The 18,474-nt window shown below is 37.1% G+C and overlaps 1 protein-coding gene across 2 annotated transcripts; it reads right to left on the reverse strand.

Moving 5' to 3' along the window:
* Window positions 1-273: 273 nt before the first annotated feature.
* LOC102579826 (CAP-Gly domain-containing linker protein 1) lies at window positions 274-3,633 on the reverse strand. Of its 2 annotated transcripts, none has more exons than XM_006342733.2 (7): window positions 3,330-3,633; window positions 2,841-2,879; window positions 2,689-2,742; window positions 2,545-2,598; window positions 1,450-1,503; window positions 1,295-1,366; window positions 274-634 (listed from the first exon to the last, which is right to left on the reverse strand). In XM_006342733.2, exons 1-7 carry the CDS (start codon window positions 3,387-3,389, stop codon window positions 524-526), a joined length of 444 nt encoding a protein of 147 aa, XP_006342795.1. In that variant the 5' UTR covers window positions 3,390-3,633; the 3' UTR covers window positions 274-523. The 2 variants fall into 2 exon arrangements, with proteins under 2 accessions (XP_006342795.1, XP_015162176.1); XM_015306690.1 differs by having other exon boundaries at window positions 1,435-1,503.
* Between the last annotated feature and the right edge of the window lie 14,841 nt (window positions 3,634-18,474).

Below are 18,474 nucleotides of genomic sequence, written 5' to 3' on the forward strand. Positions count from 1 at the left end.
CCAAAACTGATATATATATATATATATATGATATTTACTTCAGTTTTAATAATTTATAGACCGATTAAACTGGGAGAGAATCATAGAGATTTTGAGAGTGTTTACAGCTCAAGCATGTAAATATGTAGTTTAGATTTTGCATTCTGAAGTAATTATCAAAGTTCCCATTCAAACGTCTATGTTTGATATTTCCCTTATTTAGTGACTTTCTATGGCACCTACCCAAAGTTGAGTGACTTCTAAATTACAAGATATGTAGTTTAGTGACTTTCGTGCAATAAATTAAATGATCCATCAGATTACCCCTCATGAAAATTGCAAGTCAATAGCAGTACAACTAATATCCTTGAACTAACAGCTGGGAGGAAAGGAAGTCATTCACCAAACCTAGCTAATTCAATGAAAGACTTCATCTCATCATAAATGAGAATAAGAGAACACTTCTTAACCTAGCACACAATGCCCAACCATATTTCATCGAAGAAGATGAGAACGTTTAGGGAAAGGATGCACGTAACTCAGCCTACTCCTCGGTGTCTTTACCATTGTCCTTTGGCAAATCCTGAGCAGTATCTTCATTGTTATCAGGCTTGACATCTTCAGCCTCTTTTGTTTCTTCTGAGGCATCCTGAAGCTGTAGGTAGTTCCACAAACAAAAATCAGAATTTCTTTTGCAATTTAAAGTAAAACAACTGCTCTCTCCGTCCGTCCAATTTTATATGACACTGATTGCATTTTAGGTCATCGCAGATGCTTGACACCTTTTTACTAACAACTAGAATTTTCACAAATTATAAAGCTCATATTCTAAACTTTGATGAAACATTTTCTCTATGAAGCCAAAGTTTTAAACCATTACTTAAATATTTCTCTACCACTTCTACAAGTATTACACATAAGTCAAATTAATATGTTAAAATCAATGGATGGTCACTGACATAAAATGGAACGAAGAAGTATAATGTTAATGTTATCAGGAATTCAGGATGGGACTCGGTGGAATCCATAATTCAAAGAGTTACTCCCTCCGTGACTCTTGTTGACCTGACAAACCCCTTTATGAAAACTTTAAAATACAGTTGTATGTTATTAAACTAACCTTATTAATGATGCTTTGAAGCTCTAAATTTGTCTACTACTTTATCTAGTTATTTAATACCAAGGCTAGAATGGGAAGAAAGTAAATAAAACTCTCTTGATTTGCTAAAATGGACAAGTAAAATGAAACATCTATTTTTAGTATAGGGGCCAGGTAAAATGAAACAACGGGAGTAAAAAGCATAAGATAACTCACCCCTAAGTTTCTTAAGCTGTTAGTAACATCTTCCTGCTGTTGCTGAAGAGTTGTTTTTAACTCTTGAAATTCCTGGTTCAGAAATGATTGATTTATTAAATACTCAATTGAATCTCAAAAGATCATGAAAATATACTGACTAGAGCATTGCTCACAGATCTAAGTTGCTCCACTTCAACATTCAGTGATTTCTTGAGATCCGACAGTTCCTGGTAGAAGGGAGAAAAAACAGAAACTTGTAAGTGTCTGGATAAGATTAAGAAGTACAAGGCTTCCAGGTATAAAAGCCAAAAAGACTGAGAACAAATGTTGTTTGAGAGGAGCCTTCTTCAATCTACCAAGCAGATTTTTGTGCCTCGCTTGAATGCTGCTAGCAGGGGGGCGGGGCTGTTTTTGGGCTTTGCCTCTCTTTTATTGGTCATACACGTCTCAAATGAATAATCAAAGAAAAATAATGTCCAAGTAAGAGTATCTTATATCTTTGTTCTTCAGTTATATTGACCTTTCTCCTAGCCTGTGTTTCCTGCCTTTCACAAATTTCTTGTCTCACATTGATATTTCTAAATGCAACTGCTGATCCAATCATCTCACATTTCCAGGAAAAAGCTATCAGGTGTTTCAGCTCTCCAAGAATACACAAATTTTGAAGGCCGACTGAAATCCATCAGTTTTTTAAATTCCAATACAACCTTTTCAACCAGAATTTGTTTAAAATGTCAAATGAAAGATTCTCATCGGCAACTCCATACTTCTACTGCACTTACCAAAGTAGCAACTTTTCTAAATCCAGGAAGATAGAAGTAAAGCTTCACATACACTCAGGAGTGAACTTACATGTTAAAAATGGGGCCGTGATCCTGTGGTCTCTGTTAAACTAGGTATTTTATGTAATTTCTAAAATTGGTATAATATTATTAGTTGACACCTATGCAACAAGAAGGCAAATTGGTGCACTAAGTGGAACGTTGAGTTATTTATCTAGAGGGCAAGAGATCAATTATGCATTGTTTTCTCTTTTTTTACTTTAGTGGTGCACCTATATTCTGAAAATCCTAAATTCGCCTCTGCATACACTAGAGAAAACCAAGCAACAAACCAACTATCACTGCCTACCAACTCCAAAGTCGGACCTCATGATTTGTCAAAACTATTAAATATGAATCATATGTACACAGTAAAGTTGATTTACTTCACACTACGTCAGTTAAATCCATTAACAGCTAATGGAAATGAAAGAAGGGTGTACTTACATCTCGATAGACCTTTACTTGGCCATCCAACTTATATCTCCAGCTTTGAAGATCCTAGACATCAAAGAAGCCAAATAGTAAACTACCATCAACAGCAACAAACAAAATAGACAGACTCTAGAGATGCTAGTAACATGAGCTTACTGTTTTCAAGCTCTGAATCCTATTGAGCAGCTCTTGCCTTGATTCAGTCAGTTCCTATCAGTAAAACATAACCGAAATCCTCAGCTACCAAGTTTAACAGAAATCAATAGCCAAATCCCAACCTTTACATAAATGGAACAGAAAATATGTACCTTAATTTTGGAGCTAGCCGGCACCACATTCTCCTTCCTCTACCAAATACAGATCAACAAAAAAACCAATTAGGAAAATACCCAGTTCAGGTTTCAAACAAACAAAGCAACCCCATGAAAAAAGACAGCATTTTGATGCTAATTCAATAAAAATTTCTCAAGAAACAAACAACCCATTTTGCATATCAAATCATAAAAGGGTAAAGCAGACAGCAAATCAGAAAATACCCAAGTTCAGATTTCAAACAAACAAAGCAACCTCATGAAAAAAGACGACATTTTGACGCTAATTTAACAAAAAATTCTCAAGAAATAAACAACCCATTTCGCATATCAAACTATAAAAGGTAAAGCAAATCAGAAAATACCCAGTCAGAATTTCAAACTAGAAAAAATCAATCCAATAAGTTTGCTGTTAGATAAACAGAAAACTGAGAAAACAAGAAAAAACCATTTCACATATGAACTAGAGAGAGTTGAAGAATGTACTGCAGAGAGCGGAGAAGCAGCAGAAGCAGGAACAGGTAGAGTAGAATCGGAGTTTGCCATCAAAAAATAGGAATTGAAGATTAGTTTCCCTAGGTAAGGTATTGTTTAGAGACCTTAAACCTGCACCAGAACCAAAGAGAGAAGTAAAAGGGCAAAAGAAATTGGAAATTAGTCGATGGAGGAGGATCTGATTGTGGATGTGAGTTGGGCGGGCGATTTTATGGATTGACAAAATTTGAAATTGGGGAAGGTGAGCTCTCTCTACTCTCTAGTGTGAATTAAGGTTTATGTTATTTTTTTGCAAATAAAACACAAATTACAAACTTTTGTCGGCAGGCACCTCTAGAGTACTCGTATTCAATATTCGCCCCTTCCTTCTCTCTACATTCTTACGGGTCATTTGGTAGTGTGTATAAAAATCAGGAAAAATTGTGCATTATAATAAATTATTAATTCAAAATATATATGATATTATTGTTTCATTTAATTTCAATTCGTAGCAAACACAATATATTCTCGCATCTCTCCCCTGAATCTCACTCGCCACTCTCAATTTTCTCCCTCATCTCTCTCACTTTTATACAAATATAAATGTATAAATTGTGTTTATATAAAGTGAGAGAGACTGTATATACAAATACATATCTCTCCGTCCTATACACTTATAATTATACTATTACAAATTTTTCCTTGTCAATTCTCTTTTACCTTTCTCTCTCGCTTTATACAAATACAATGTACAAGTTGTGTTTGTATAAAGCGAGAGAGATTTGATATACAAATACAAATGTTGTAATTCGATTCAATTGTATACAAATTTAAATTTTATGCAGATATACAAATACAATCATTGATACATTTACATAGTAGTTACATATATACGATTATCTAACCAATATACATATACAATTCACTTCTCTCCACTTTCTGCTCTCTCTCGCTTGCTTCTTTCCTCTCTATCCTAATCTCGCTCGTCACTCTAGCCTAACATAAAGAACATATACATATACCAACACAATTTTCATAGACACAGACGCTCGATTTATACAAATCGCCGCAATTTTATACAAATCAGATGTCTGCGAATCAGATGCATGCTATTTATACAAATCAGATGTTCCATAGCAAATTGTGTTTGCTATGGACCGCAAATAGCAAAAATATAGCTATAGGGCGTTAATATGATTTTTATGTTTGTCATTCCTAAAATTTACTCTAAAAATAATGTTAAATAGTATGTATCAGTAATGCTTGCATAAGCAATGTATGCATTAGTTATGCTTGCATTATATGTACATAGATTATGCTTATGCATTGTCTGGTTTGATACATTAGAAATAGAATGTATTGCATTAAAAAATTATTTACAAAGATACCCTCCACTATTATGGTGAAAAAGATATAAAAAAGATATTGAGGGACAATTGGGTCTTTAATTGAGTTAATGCATGCAAATTGCACTGCTAACACATGAAAATCCATGGTATTAGTAATAAATACCTTAATACGAAATAGAGCGTATAACTAATGCATGCATTAGTTATACATAGGTTAGAAAAGAGTATCAAACAAGGCACTAGTTGTCACGACCCGAGTCTACACCCTGGACGTGACCGACACTCAAAATTTAGCAAACTCAGTGGCGTTGGAAAGATAATTCAAAGACCTTTCATTTGATAACTTGTAGCCCACCTAACTCCTCTTGTACCAAGAGTTATGGTCGTTTGAAGTTGACCCAAAACTTAAAGGAACTTAGGAATGACTTGAATGAACTCTCTTTATTTCTTCTTAGAACTCAAGGTGCTACATCTAGTGACCTTAACACTTAAGAAATTTTAAATTCCTAGATAAAATCCTACTCACAACGAAGGATGGTTAGAGTCTTAGCTCAAAAAAAATTCGGGGTGTTACAATATCTCCTTGGGATCATTCGTCCTCAAATGACGGTTGGATTGGGTATGGAACGAGTTACTCTTACTAAGGTATGAGCCCAATGGTATGCTCTTACTATACTCACGCTTAACCCAAATTCTTAGGTTCGGGTTCTATACCTCTCTATTGGGAAGTCTCATCCCAAAACTATTACTCTTTACCACCACATTGGGCTCATATAAAGAACCACATAATGTTTAACAACACCACATTCAAGCTTAGTACTCTAACAACTCCATGGACTCCTACTAACCAGCATCCTCAATAAATTCTCAACATTTGACTTGATTTCTCATCTTATCATCTCCCCCTTAGGTCTAAAGCTAACACTTGAAAGCTATGGACCTATTCCACATTGACAACTCAATTATGCTATTTAGGCACACATGGAAAATTATAACTTAATTGGAACCTCATCTGGTAACATACCATATTGGCACACCTCTTAATGCTCTTATTACTATTGTGACAGAGCCACACTTCATTGCCCTTGTCTAAAGGTTATGGTCTCTCACTTGTACCACTCATATTTATTGCAGTTAATCACCTATATTTCTCACCTACTCTATGTTAAGTTTACTAGATCAAATCTCAAGACTAACATCATCACCCTCATGTTGTCATTCTTTTGATAATGACACTCATCTCAAAATTTCAAGCTTAATATTTATGAGTAAACCCAAATATCAATATGATTGCTCGCTTACTATACTAACTTACAACTACTGGATACAAATTTAGAAACACTCGTCCACTAGGACCTTATGACAAATAGTCAATCCTTACCTCTTAGTATTCATACTTACAATTTACTATCACATTTCCCTTCACAACTTGAGTACTATTCACTCATTCACTATACATCAATGCCTAATTAGTTCTATAACACTTTGAATATTAATGGGCTCTCCCTCAAAATCATAAGCCTAGCTTAGATCTATCACCTCATGTATACTCCTTCTCTTCTATTCAACGCTTATACTTGGTCAGTACCTACACAATGACACTTCATCACAAACTCCTTTTTAGCTATAACACACTCTACCTCCTATGATGGAATCTTCAAAACTCATCACTTCTTAGTCTACCCATAAGGGAAAAACTCTTTATTAATAACATAATGGGTGCATGACTATAATAACATAGCTTGCCTCGTCACTATCTTTTTTCCTTTGATTACTGAACCTCTGCATACTTTCCTCTAACTCTGGGCACTTTCACTACTACAACTCATAATTTCGTAATTCATGCTACTTTTTCGGGAAAAAATACTACCCAAGCTCTAATCATACTTCCTCATAAGGATCTTAGCTGAAACAAGGCTTAAGGAAAAGAGTACAACTCGCTTTTAGCTCAACGCACGATTCATATGAACATGAGTGCATTCCTCTGAAACTCAACACTTAACTCACTCATTGGCTTCTCTTAAGCCCCTCTAGAGTCTCATGACTTCCTCAAGATTTTTCTAAGAGAAACTCATTTGATAAAGAACTGACTTTGCTTTTCAACCACCTCTAGTATGAAGGGTAGTCGAATGAATCTGAGAGACGCACGAGTATGAATAAATCTCTATGACTTACTCTATTGCTCGATTAAGAGTCTAAAATGTTTGTAGTCCCTCATTTATAGAAGTGGAGCCCTCACAACCATAAATCAGATCCTACTGACACAACTTCATAGACACCCTAGGACACTTGAACTCTGTGCTCTAATACCAAGTTTGTCACGACCCGAGTCTACACCATGGACGTGTTCGGCACTCAAAATTTAGCAAACTCGGTGACGTTGGAAAGATAATTCAAAGACCTTTCATTTGATATCGTGTAGCCCACCTAACTCCTCATGTACCAAGAGTTATGGTCGTTTGAAGTTGACCCAAAACTTAAAGGAACTTAGGAATGACTTGAATGAACTCTCTTTAGTTATTCTTGAAACTCAAGGTGCTACATCTAGTGACCTTAACACTTAAGAAATTTTAAATTCCTCGGTAAAATCCTACTCACAACGAAGGATGGTTCGAGTCTTAGCTCAAAAAATTTCTGGGGTGTTACACTAGTAATACACAAGGCTAATACATGCATTATTTTTCGTAACACACTCTACCAAATGATCCCTTAAGGTTCATTGTGCGATATAAAATCATAATTTAGAATTAATAAAAATTATATAAAAAGTAAAACATGTGATATCTTCTTTTATACATAATTAGGGGTCGTTTGATATAAAGATTAATAATGTAGATTGCAGAGTTATTTTTTATTGAGTATCTGATTCATTGCTTCCCGTCTAATCTTATGTTCACTATAAGAAAAGTGTGAGTTACATGAAATTTTCCTGAAAATTATGTATGAAAATTCGCAATAAAACAAGTATTCTGAGGATTTTCCTATAAAGAAGAAACCGAAGGGCCATATACCATATGCACAAATTATTAAGAACATATTTAACACTTTCATATATGGACAATCCGCAAGTGGGCTTAAGACCATATTTGTCGATTTAAGAAATATAAAAAAGTGTTTATAGGCTTATTTGACTTGTGTATAAACCTTATCAAACATCCTCCAATTGAAAAAAGATCTCATGGCATTGTAACTAAGAAAATTATATGAAGATCAAGAAAGAATCTTGACAAGAAAAGAGGAATTGAAAAGACAATTTCGAAGATAAAACACTAATTTGATCATGATTTTATAATAGATAATTTACAGAGGAGTAAAATGAACAAACCAAATAAAATAGATGAAAGTAGATTGTTAGGGTGTTATTTGTATGCAAGAAAATTTCATATTTGAGTAATTAAAAACATTTAAAAATATCTCTTTCAGAAAAATAAGTTTTTTCTAAAAAAAATATGGAGAAAATAATTTTCTAGAGGAAGGAAGTAAAATAAATTTTATAAATGACATCTCATTTAATTTTCTTTTATCCACCCTTCAACACACCTCAATGCACTTCATCTTCCCATTAATCTTTTGTCGTATTTGCCAATCTTTTATTGTATTTGCCTAGATTATATACAATATTTTTTCAGATAACTTACTAAATATTAAAAATAAATAAGAAATTACTTATTTTTAAATAAATACTATACAAAAAATATGTATAATAAAGGGCTTCTTACGTAACTATACAAGCAACGAAAAATACTTTCAACGAAAAATATGTATAATTTAAAGAGTGTTTCGACACCAAAAAAAATTGTTCATGGATGAAATCTCGAAGAATTTGAAAGAACCCAGTTGTGAAACGTCATTCATGAACTTGAGGTCATGATTAATGATCTCGGTTACCACAATAAAACGGACGTTAATAACCTATTGGATGAGTGAAAATGATACATGTTCAAAGGTCCAGAGCTTAAAACAAATTGTGGATGTCATTGGAAAAACAATGTTGATGATAAAGTAGAAGATGATACAATACATTTGGAACAAGTTATGCATAAGGAAACACTTGCATCTAGAACTCTTCACAATAAAATTTAAATGTAAAACAATAAAATTTAAATGTATTCCTTAAAATAAAATTTTGAAACTTCTACATCTTCTCCCCCATTTCCACCTTAAAGCAGTCAAAATCTACCGGAGAAACTTTTACCGACAAGACTGCCTATACTCTTTTCCTCACCCGTCTTTCATCTTTGTCGTACATCCTCGCTATTTTCCTTTACTCCTCCTTCAACTATCACAAAACTACCAACCTAATCCGCCGTTGCACCACCAGATCTGGCCGAAAATCTCTTTGCTGTCGTAACTAGATCATCCAACCCTCACTCGCCTCATTCTCCCCTCCATTGACTAGCATCGTCTCTCTCACTCTACTGCGAACTAGTTTTCTCCAACGAGCACCGCCATCATCAACTTCTCCCTCTGCTGGCGAATCAATAGACTCAATGAGGTTTCATTGTCAAGATCTCGTAAAGATAATGACAAGAGCATGGAAAGAAAAAAAAAAGGGATCAGGCATGGAGATGGCTACAAATGAAGGTGGAGTGGGTGAAGAAGATGGAGGCTTTTTAATTTATTTTTTATTTTTTATTTTATTTTATTCTTGTACTAATATTTTTAAAATGGAAATATAGTATTCACTCACCTTAAGGTGCGTGAAGTCACGCATTTTTGCCAACTCAATCATCTTAAAGACACATAAGAATTAATGGTCAGAGGGGTTTGATAAATTGTGTTTTATTGAGTTTAAGGGTCTAGATGACAAAGGAATAAGTAGAAAGGTCCAGAATACAAACTGATATCAGTACAAGAGTCCACTAGATCATTTTACCTTTATTTATTTGTCCTTTTCTTTCAACACTTGCACTTTATATGAAAACAGGTGTACTTGAAGTGTTTTCTTTTCTTATTCCCAAATCCTAATGTTATTAGAAAAAAAATTCGCACCATTTATTTCTATTGTAACATTTCTTGAATTTCAGGTGTGCTGGATACTCTTGCATGTGTTTTCCTTTTCAATGTTTTTCGTCATAAATTCACGTGAACACATGAAAAAGTGAACGAGGAGAAAAATGGGCACACCACAGAGAAAGTAAAGTCTCCGGGTGTGTTTGTGATAGTTGTAGTTTTGATGATTAGACAAACCCACAGACCTTGTAAAAGGACCTGATCCCGAGCTCAAATATACACACAACTGCCAGGCTGGAAAAAGTACAATTGGTTGGTGCACAGTCTCCAACTGCGGCAGAAGTGGCAGAAACCTCAGCCAATGGCATGGCCTGGAAGGTTGTGACTATTCTTCATAAAGATTATAACCAATAGTCATAACTTTAGTGTTTGCAACTTGAAAGCTCTCAAGAACTCTTGCAAAGGCTAACAAAAGTGAAGAAACATCCTCAAGAACAACAGGGACCTGATAGAGCTGCAAGCTTGGTTGTCTTAGGATTATTTTTTCTACACCTACATTGTAAATCTGTTCCTAAATCTATAAAGGATTCAGATATTGTTGTTTGTTGAAAAGTCCAAATCGATTAGAGGTAACCGATTTGGTGGGCAGCATTGCATTGCTGCTTAGTCAAAATTCTAAGTAGTGTTGGGTGGTTTAGTGGGCAACCGGTGTGTTGCTTAGTTGAAATCCTAAGTTGTCTAGTGGTGATAGCTTAGTGAACAGTGTGACATTTGCTTAGGCTCTTCACGTAATAGAGTTATTACTTGGTTGTGAGATTAATAACTTCTTCTCACTTTGGGTGTAACTGTTGTTCGTTTGTGTTTAAGGAAGATTAGTGAAAACAGTTGAAAATCCTGTGTGACAGGTCGTGGTTTTACTCCTTTGAGTAAGGAGGTTTCCACGTAAACTGCTTGTATTGTATTTTAGCTATTATTCATTCTGAGATATCATTCTTGTTGAGTCAAGAGACCTGGTCCGTTGACTGATAGTGGGCGCATCTATTCTATCAATTGGTATCAGAGCAGGTTCTCTTTAGCTGGATAACACCAAGAGAAAGGTTCCTGCATAAGAATGGATGCTCCGTTAAACCTAAAAGAAGGATAATTCTCTACACGACCACCCCGCTTTAATGGCCAGTTTTATAGCTGGTGGAAAACAAGGATGCATGACTACCTAATGGCTGAAGACAGCGAGGTATGGGACATAGTGTTAGACGGACCCTTTATTCCAACCACTGAAGTCAAGGATGGTGAAATAACAAAAGTTGTTCCAAAGACTCGACAATAGTACGACGAGGCAGGAAGAAAAAAGATCGAAAAAAGCTATCAAGCTAAAAAAGCTGGTAGTATGTGGTATTGGTGCTGAAGAGTACAATCACATCTCTGCGTGTGAGTCCGCAAAGGAAATCTGGGACTGTCTAAGGACTGCTCATGAGGGAACAGAGCAGGTGAAGGAATCTACGGTGGACATGCTGACCACTCACTATGAAAACTTCACCATGAAGGACAGAGAGACCATTCATGAAATGCATACTAAACTTTCTTCCATAACCAATAAGCTACGAAGTCTGGGCGAGCCCATCAGCATTAGTAAGCAAGTTAGAAAGGTACTTTGAATTCTTCCTAAGTCCTGGGCAAGCAAAGTAGATGCTATTACTAAAGCCAAGGATTTGAAGGTTTTGACAATGGATGCTCTCATTGGAAACCTCAAGACCCATGAAATGAACAAAAATCAGGACATCTCAAAGAAGGAAGCCAAGAAAAGACAAGTCCTTAGTTCTCAAAAATCACACCAGGTGAAACTTCAAGTGAAGAGGATGACATGGCCTATCTAACCAAGAGATTTCAGAAAATTGTGAGAAAGTATGGAGGGTTTAGAAAAGAAGGGAATCCTCGTAGGACTGCATCTGCTAGTGACCTTTATCACAAGTGTGGAAAGGCAGGTCATAAGAGATTGCCCAATGCTTAAAGCTGAAAACAAATAGTATCAAAAACCTGGAAGTGAAAAAGATAAGAGGAGGAACCTGGTACCTGAGAAGAATGCAAGAAAAGTTACAGTTGACTATGTTGTGAAGAAAGCTCTTACTGTTTGGGGGGACTTCTCAAGTGAGTCAGGAGAGTCAGAATGCCCTGATGACGCATCAATGCTCGCGGTGCAAAATGATGCTAACGTGTTTGATGGGTTGTTTTCCCTCATGGAAAAATTAGATAACGAGGACGATGAAGATAAGGTAACTCTCCTTGACATTAAACAAAACTTGAACTCTCATTATATTAGAAGGTTGAGAAATCTAGAAAATGTTTTGATTGAGTCTATCATAGAGTTAACCACTGAAAAGGACTCTATGAACATTGGCCTAGATCTTCTTGTTGAAGAAAAGACAGTAACAATTGTTCACATATCGCTCATTGAGGAACATTTGACAGTTCTAGAAGCTGAAAATCTAGAACTTAGAAATCAATTGGGCATAATGATTGAGAAATCTGGGAAAAGAAAAGGGAATGCCAGTAGTTTGCAAGCAGAGCTAGAAGCAAATCTGAATACTGTTGAGACCAGACTTGCTCTAGCCTTGGAAAGAAACTATCAGATGGAGAGGGACCTAGTCCGTCTTAAAGAAGAACTTCAAACTTCTCTAAAATGGACTAGTTCCGCCAAGCTGCTTTCGAACATCACCAGTCAAAGCAACTATAACAGAAAGGGATTGGGTAGTTTGAACATTAATCCTCCTTACAATCTTCATAGTAAATATGTATCTATTTCTAACAATTTATTGTGTCTTCACTGTGGTCGCAATGGCCATCTGAAATGGGATTACCCTGGCTGGAAAGCCTTACAAGAAAAATTTTCAGTCTATTCTAGACAGAAAAAGGTTCAAACAGGGGGACTGGCTCCCATATCTACATCTTAGAACAAGAAGAAAACCAATCTGCCTTATTGGGCAAGAACCATTCTTATTACCCCCATATCACCCTTTTGGGAACTCAGAATAAAGTGGGTTCCCAAGTCTAACAAATGATCTCTGTTGCAGGTGGGTGAAGGAAGCAGAAGTCAATGCTGGTTCATGGACAGTGGATGCTCAAAGCACAAGATTGGAAACACCAAAAACTTCCTTTCACTCAAGGCACTTCAAGGCGGAGGTGTCTCTTTTGGCGATGGCAAAAGAGGGTATATCCTTGGAGTTGGCAGGGTTGGAAAATCTCTTGAAAGCTCCATTGAAAATGTGTATTATGTGAGTGGGTTAAAGTACAGTTTTCTTAGTGTTTCTCAGATATGTGATAAGGGAAACGAAGTCAAGTTCACATCAGAAAATTGCATCGTCACCAGTTTGTCTACCAAGAAGTGATCTTAACGGCCTGAAGGCAGAAAAACATGCATGTGGCAGCACTGGAAACAGTTCATGGAGACGATCAGACATGCCTAAGTGCTCAAAGTGCAAATGCCGACTAGTAGGATAGGAGTCTAGGTCATGTGAACTCGTCTTTACTGAACAAGCTAGTTTTGTCACGACCCGATTCCTCGAGTCATGATGGCACCTACTATAACCCACCAATAGGTAAGCCAACCCGTAACCCGGAACAACAAGTAATGGGTCTGAGGGGTAAAAACTAAACAAGGGTAGGCAAAATTTAAGATAACAATATAAACAGGCGGAAGCAAACCAAAACATATATACAAATAAAGATCCCTCCCAGAACCTGAAAGTCACTAGTACAGAGCTACTAACAAAATGAGTACAAATCCCAAATCTGGACCACAGAAACTGGACTGTCTCGAAAGGTAAAAGACAAGTCTATATATACAAATGGAGACTGAAATAGTACAAAATGTCATGTGCTCACCCCCGTCTCCGGATCAGACTACTCCAAACTGGATCAACGCTAGCCACTGGTACTCGAACCTGCATCACGAAACAGATGCAGAGTGTAGCATGAGAACCACAACAACAGGTACCCAGTAGGCATCATAGGCTGACTGAACTTGAAAAGTAAAGGCAATATGAAAAGAAGGAATAACACAAACCGAAGTCAAGAACGAAAATCTAACTAACAATGGAATGCACACGAGTGTAGAAAGAACTAACTAAAGTAATCTATAAGCTAACTACACCTAACTGGACCGCCATAAGCCCAGAGGGTACACTCGTGCGCAAGTTAAGTAAAACCCGAACGGACCCCCATAATTCCGACGAGTACACAGAATAACTATAACTAAAGAGAATTGCATTTAAGAACCCAAGAACGGAGAACAGCGAACCAGAACCTCAACCCTAATTAGTAGAATTTGACAATACGACGGTCGGACCTCGAACCGAATGCTCACCAGAAGTACCCAGGTAACTAATCACAAGTATCAAGTATCTGAGGTCGGAACTCTAACCGGATGCTCTATATAAGTATCTGGGCAATAGAGGCCGGACCTTAAACCGGATGCACTATATAAGAATCTAGGCAATAGAGGGCGGACCTTAAAGCGAATGCTCTATATAAGAATCTAGGCAATAGAGGCCAGACTTTAAACCGGATGCTCAATATAAGAATCTAGGCAATAGAGGCCGGACCTTAAACTGGATGCTCTATATAAGTATCTGGACAATAGAGGTCAGACCTTAAATCGAATGCTCTATAAGTATCTGGGCAATAGAGGCCGGACCTTAAACCGGATGCTCTATATAAGAATCTAGGCAATAGAGGCCGGACCTTAAACCGGATGCTCTATGAAAATATCAATAAGGTCGAGGCCGGAGCTCGTATCCGGATGCCCGACAAAGGTGCTAATGTAGCTGCTGAAAGAGTCTCAATCGATCCATACTCATAAATTTCCATGGAACGCCGTCCACACATTGCCAATCAATGTAAGTCCTTGGAACCAAATCGAAAACCAAATTCAAATCGCGAAGCATAACTAGTGTCGCCGATGTAACTCGTGAAGCCGTAGCATCGGGGAAAATAAGGATAGCTATCGTTAGAGTAAGCGTATCACCTAGCTAAGGCCCAAACTATCAGACTCAAGTCTGCTACACCAGTCTACAGGGATATAAGCCAGCCGAGCGACATCGGGGCAAAACTAAGGTCTATCGGTTTCGAATCATGTATTTCTAAGGCAAGCCCTAGTCAAACCTAAAATAAGGCCCAAAATGCTTCAAATAAACAATAATTAAGCATGCAAGAACTCCACATAGCGAGGAGGGTCAATTAATAACACAAAGCATGCTCAGAGTTACCCGATAATTCCCGAAATAGGCCGAAATCATGATTTCTTAACACCTATGAAGATTCAATAACTACCTAACCCAAATCCCAACTAATCAACATGCATTCACATTCTCAAGCTCAATCGAAGAGAGGAAAACTGTAGCCTACCTGTAGGCCGATCACATGCGCTCCAAAATCACTTCTCCGGAGCTTTCCCTTTTCGAACGTCCTCGAAATGCTTTCCTGCTATCAAAAATAGAGTCACAGCGTTATTACGGTCGTTTAGACAGCAAAATCACAACAAACGGAGACGGGTCAATTTTGGAGTCAAAACGGGAATCGTGGGACCCGCACCGAACTGTCCAAATTTCACTCAGTCAAGACACCCTAAACAGCACCCCAAACTTGTGTTCCAAAATGGAACACAATTCAGGGATTAAAACGCATCAACACTCAACAAGCAAGAAAACCACACTATAATCAACTTAAAAGAAAACATTGCAGCAGTCTAAACTCAAAATTAATGAGAATCAAAAAGTGCCCAGCATTCTTTGAACATTATACGAAGAATGCAAGACAGTTTCCAACACGTAGGACTTCGAATCACCCAAGACCGAGCTAAAATGAGTGAGATATGACCAAAACAAGAATGCCAAAAACAAAAGCTCGGAAAAGGGTACTGCAGTCAAGTTATTGCTAAATTTACCTCGAACTACATGCACCCGACAACTTCCAAACACTCTACAGTGAAACCACCAAAAATACGAAGCTCCCGCACTTTGAATCGCCTAATTCAGATGAAAGATGAGAGAGTTATGAGGGTTTGAAGTTTGGGAAATGTTGCTGATTTTCTGCAATAATTTCCAAACCTAAAAAACTCTGACGGGGTGCTCCGAACTCGTTCGGAACCCCGTGCCCGCAAACGAGATATGCAATCCTACTAAATTCGATATTCCAAACTCAATGACAGAGTCAAAATTTCCATACGAGGTCATCTTGATAAAAAGTGGGTCCCACACCCAAATGTCATTTTAAGTCAAAAACCACAAAAGAGCTCAGAAAAAATATCAAAAACCTCGAGACACAAAAGAAAGGTCAATCCAGACCAAACATGACATTCCGTAGCTAACCGAGCTGACGGAATTCTCATCCGAGCGCGCTAACTCAGAATGTTGACCAAAGTCAAACTTAGGCTTAAACTTAAAGTTATAATGCCTAATCGCACCGACTCACACTGAAAATCTCGGGAGTCATGCCGACCATGCTACTAACCTAAAATGACCCTTACGGAGCTGATGGAATTGTCAGAATTGGATTCCGATGTCATCCTCTTGAACTTTTGATAAAAAATGATCGTTCAAGGTTCATAAGCTCCAAAACACAAAAACTCGCACCAAAACCAAACGAACGACCAGGTGACCGAACTGTCAGTCTCAGCAACTCATAAATGACTTGGGATCGCTACATGAACGCTTTAAACGACACACAGAAGGCAAGATACAAAAATGACCAGGAGGGTCATTACAGGTTTCTAGGGACCTGGTTCATGGCTTGCTAAAATTGAAGTTCAGCTATAACACAGTGTGTGATGCATATGTCAAAGGGAAGCAGACCAGATCCTCATTCAAACCAAAGAAGCAAGTAAGCTCTTCAACAGTTCTTGAACTGATACACATGGATCCATGTGGGCCTGTGAAAATCCAAAGTCAAAATGGAAAGAAGTATATTCTGGTGATAGTGGATGGCTACTCAAGATTCACTTGGACTATGTTTCCCAAGTCAAAGTCAGAGACAACTGACGTGCTGATGACTTTTTTCAAAATGATCCAAACCAAGCTAAATTGCTTGATTGCAAGGATCAGGTCTGACCATGGAACGGAATTCGAAAATGTTAAGCTTGATGTTTTCTGTGCAGAAAATGGTATCAATCATAACTTCTCAGCACCCAAAACTCCTCAGCAAAATGGTGTGGTGGAAAGAAAGAACAGAACTCTGGTTGATATCGCCAGAACCATGGTTATCGACTCAAATCTTCCTCAAAACTTCTGGGCTGAAGCAATCAACACTGCGTGTTATGTGACTAAACATGTGCTTGATCAGGTCTCTTCTGAACAAAACACCATATGAATTGCTGAACAACAAGAAGCCCAAGCTCAGTTATCTAAGGACCTTTGGTTGCAAATGTTTTGTGTTGAACAATGGCAAGGATGATTTGGGAAAGTTTGATCCCAGAAGTGATGAAGGTGTGTTTGTGGGGTACTCATCCTTAAGCAAAGCTTACAAGGTTTTCAACAAAAGAACATTGTGAATTGAGGAAAGTGTTCATGTGGTCTTCGATGAGAATGGTGATATGAAGAGCTTGGAGATGAAGGGCGATGATGATCTTAACGAGCTATTCAAAATCCAGAATAATGAAGCTATATTGCCTGAATCTAAAGGAAATCAAGATTCCAATTAGAGGTGGGCGTTCAGTTCTTCGGTTCGGTTTAATCAAATATCGGTTCAGTTCTTCGATATTCGGTTTTAGAAAAGTGTGCACCATAGTTCATACCAAACTAGATCGGTTCGGTTCAGTTCGGTTTTTTCTACTTCGGTTCGGTTTAGTTTGGTGTTTTTAAATCAATTTTTCGATGTGAATAAAAATAAAGAGGGAATATGATAAAGTGTTAAGAGTTTTTCAATATGATAAACTGTTTCTAGCATATATGCCATGTTGCTGGTCCAGCGGTCAGCCAACAATATGCGACAAAATCAGCCATCAGGCAATCAACAAACATTGAAAACATGAGGCTATCCAGGTCTACATAAACTTGTCCAGTGTCCACACATTTTTTTTAAAAAAACACAACACTATCAAACGACACTATCTCTATGGATACACGCTTCAAATTTCAACACATTCAAAACATGAGGCTGAGCACATCCAACTAACATCCAACAAAATAACATCAATGCAACAAAATAAATTTGTGTAGCTGCTCCAGCGGCCAGCCAACAAAATAACATCCAACTAAATAACATCCATGCAACTGAATAAATCCGTGTAGCTGCTCTAGCGGCCATCCAACAAAATAACATCAATGAAAACTTTGTGTAGTTGTTGCCTGCAAACATCAAGGCTCCAGTCAAAATGCAACAACTATTTTTTTACAAGCAGTAGCAATAGCAGACAACACTGCCAGACTTTCCAAATGTTTCTAAAACATAAGTCACAAAACTTAACACACCAGAAACAGTAAACACAGTCGCAAGTCACAACACTCTTCTTTGTTGTCTTGAACCACCACACAATGTTTTCAAAATCAAACCAAATGAGCAAGCTTTAAGAGATATGGTTGAACTTGAACCTAATAAAAAAATTAAACCAAAAGGCAGAAACTTAGTTAAAAGTCAGAATATTTCAAGATACAAAAAGATATCTTATATCAAACAAATAAAGTATTGAAACTCACCATTAATAGCAAAAGAGCAAATTGTTATCATACGTCAACAATGCAAGAATCCCTTCCATTGTTTGTCATTTCTAAAGATAATTTAAACAAATGTCAAGCAACATAAATAAGTAGATTAGTTTTACAACACACAAGCAATATGAAAACTTACCAAGTTCCAAGTTTCTCAAG

This window comes from Solanum tuberosum, unplaced genomic scaffold (assembly GCF_000226075.1).
Source record: "Solanum tuberosum cultivar DM 1-3 516 R44 unplaced genomic scaffold, SolTub_3.0 scf00035, whole genome shotgun sequence".
In the NCBI taxonomy this organism is placed as follows: domain Eukaryota; kingdom Viridiplantae; phylum Streptophyta; class Magnoliopsida; order Solanales; family Solanaceae; genus Solanum; species Solanum tuberosum.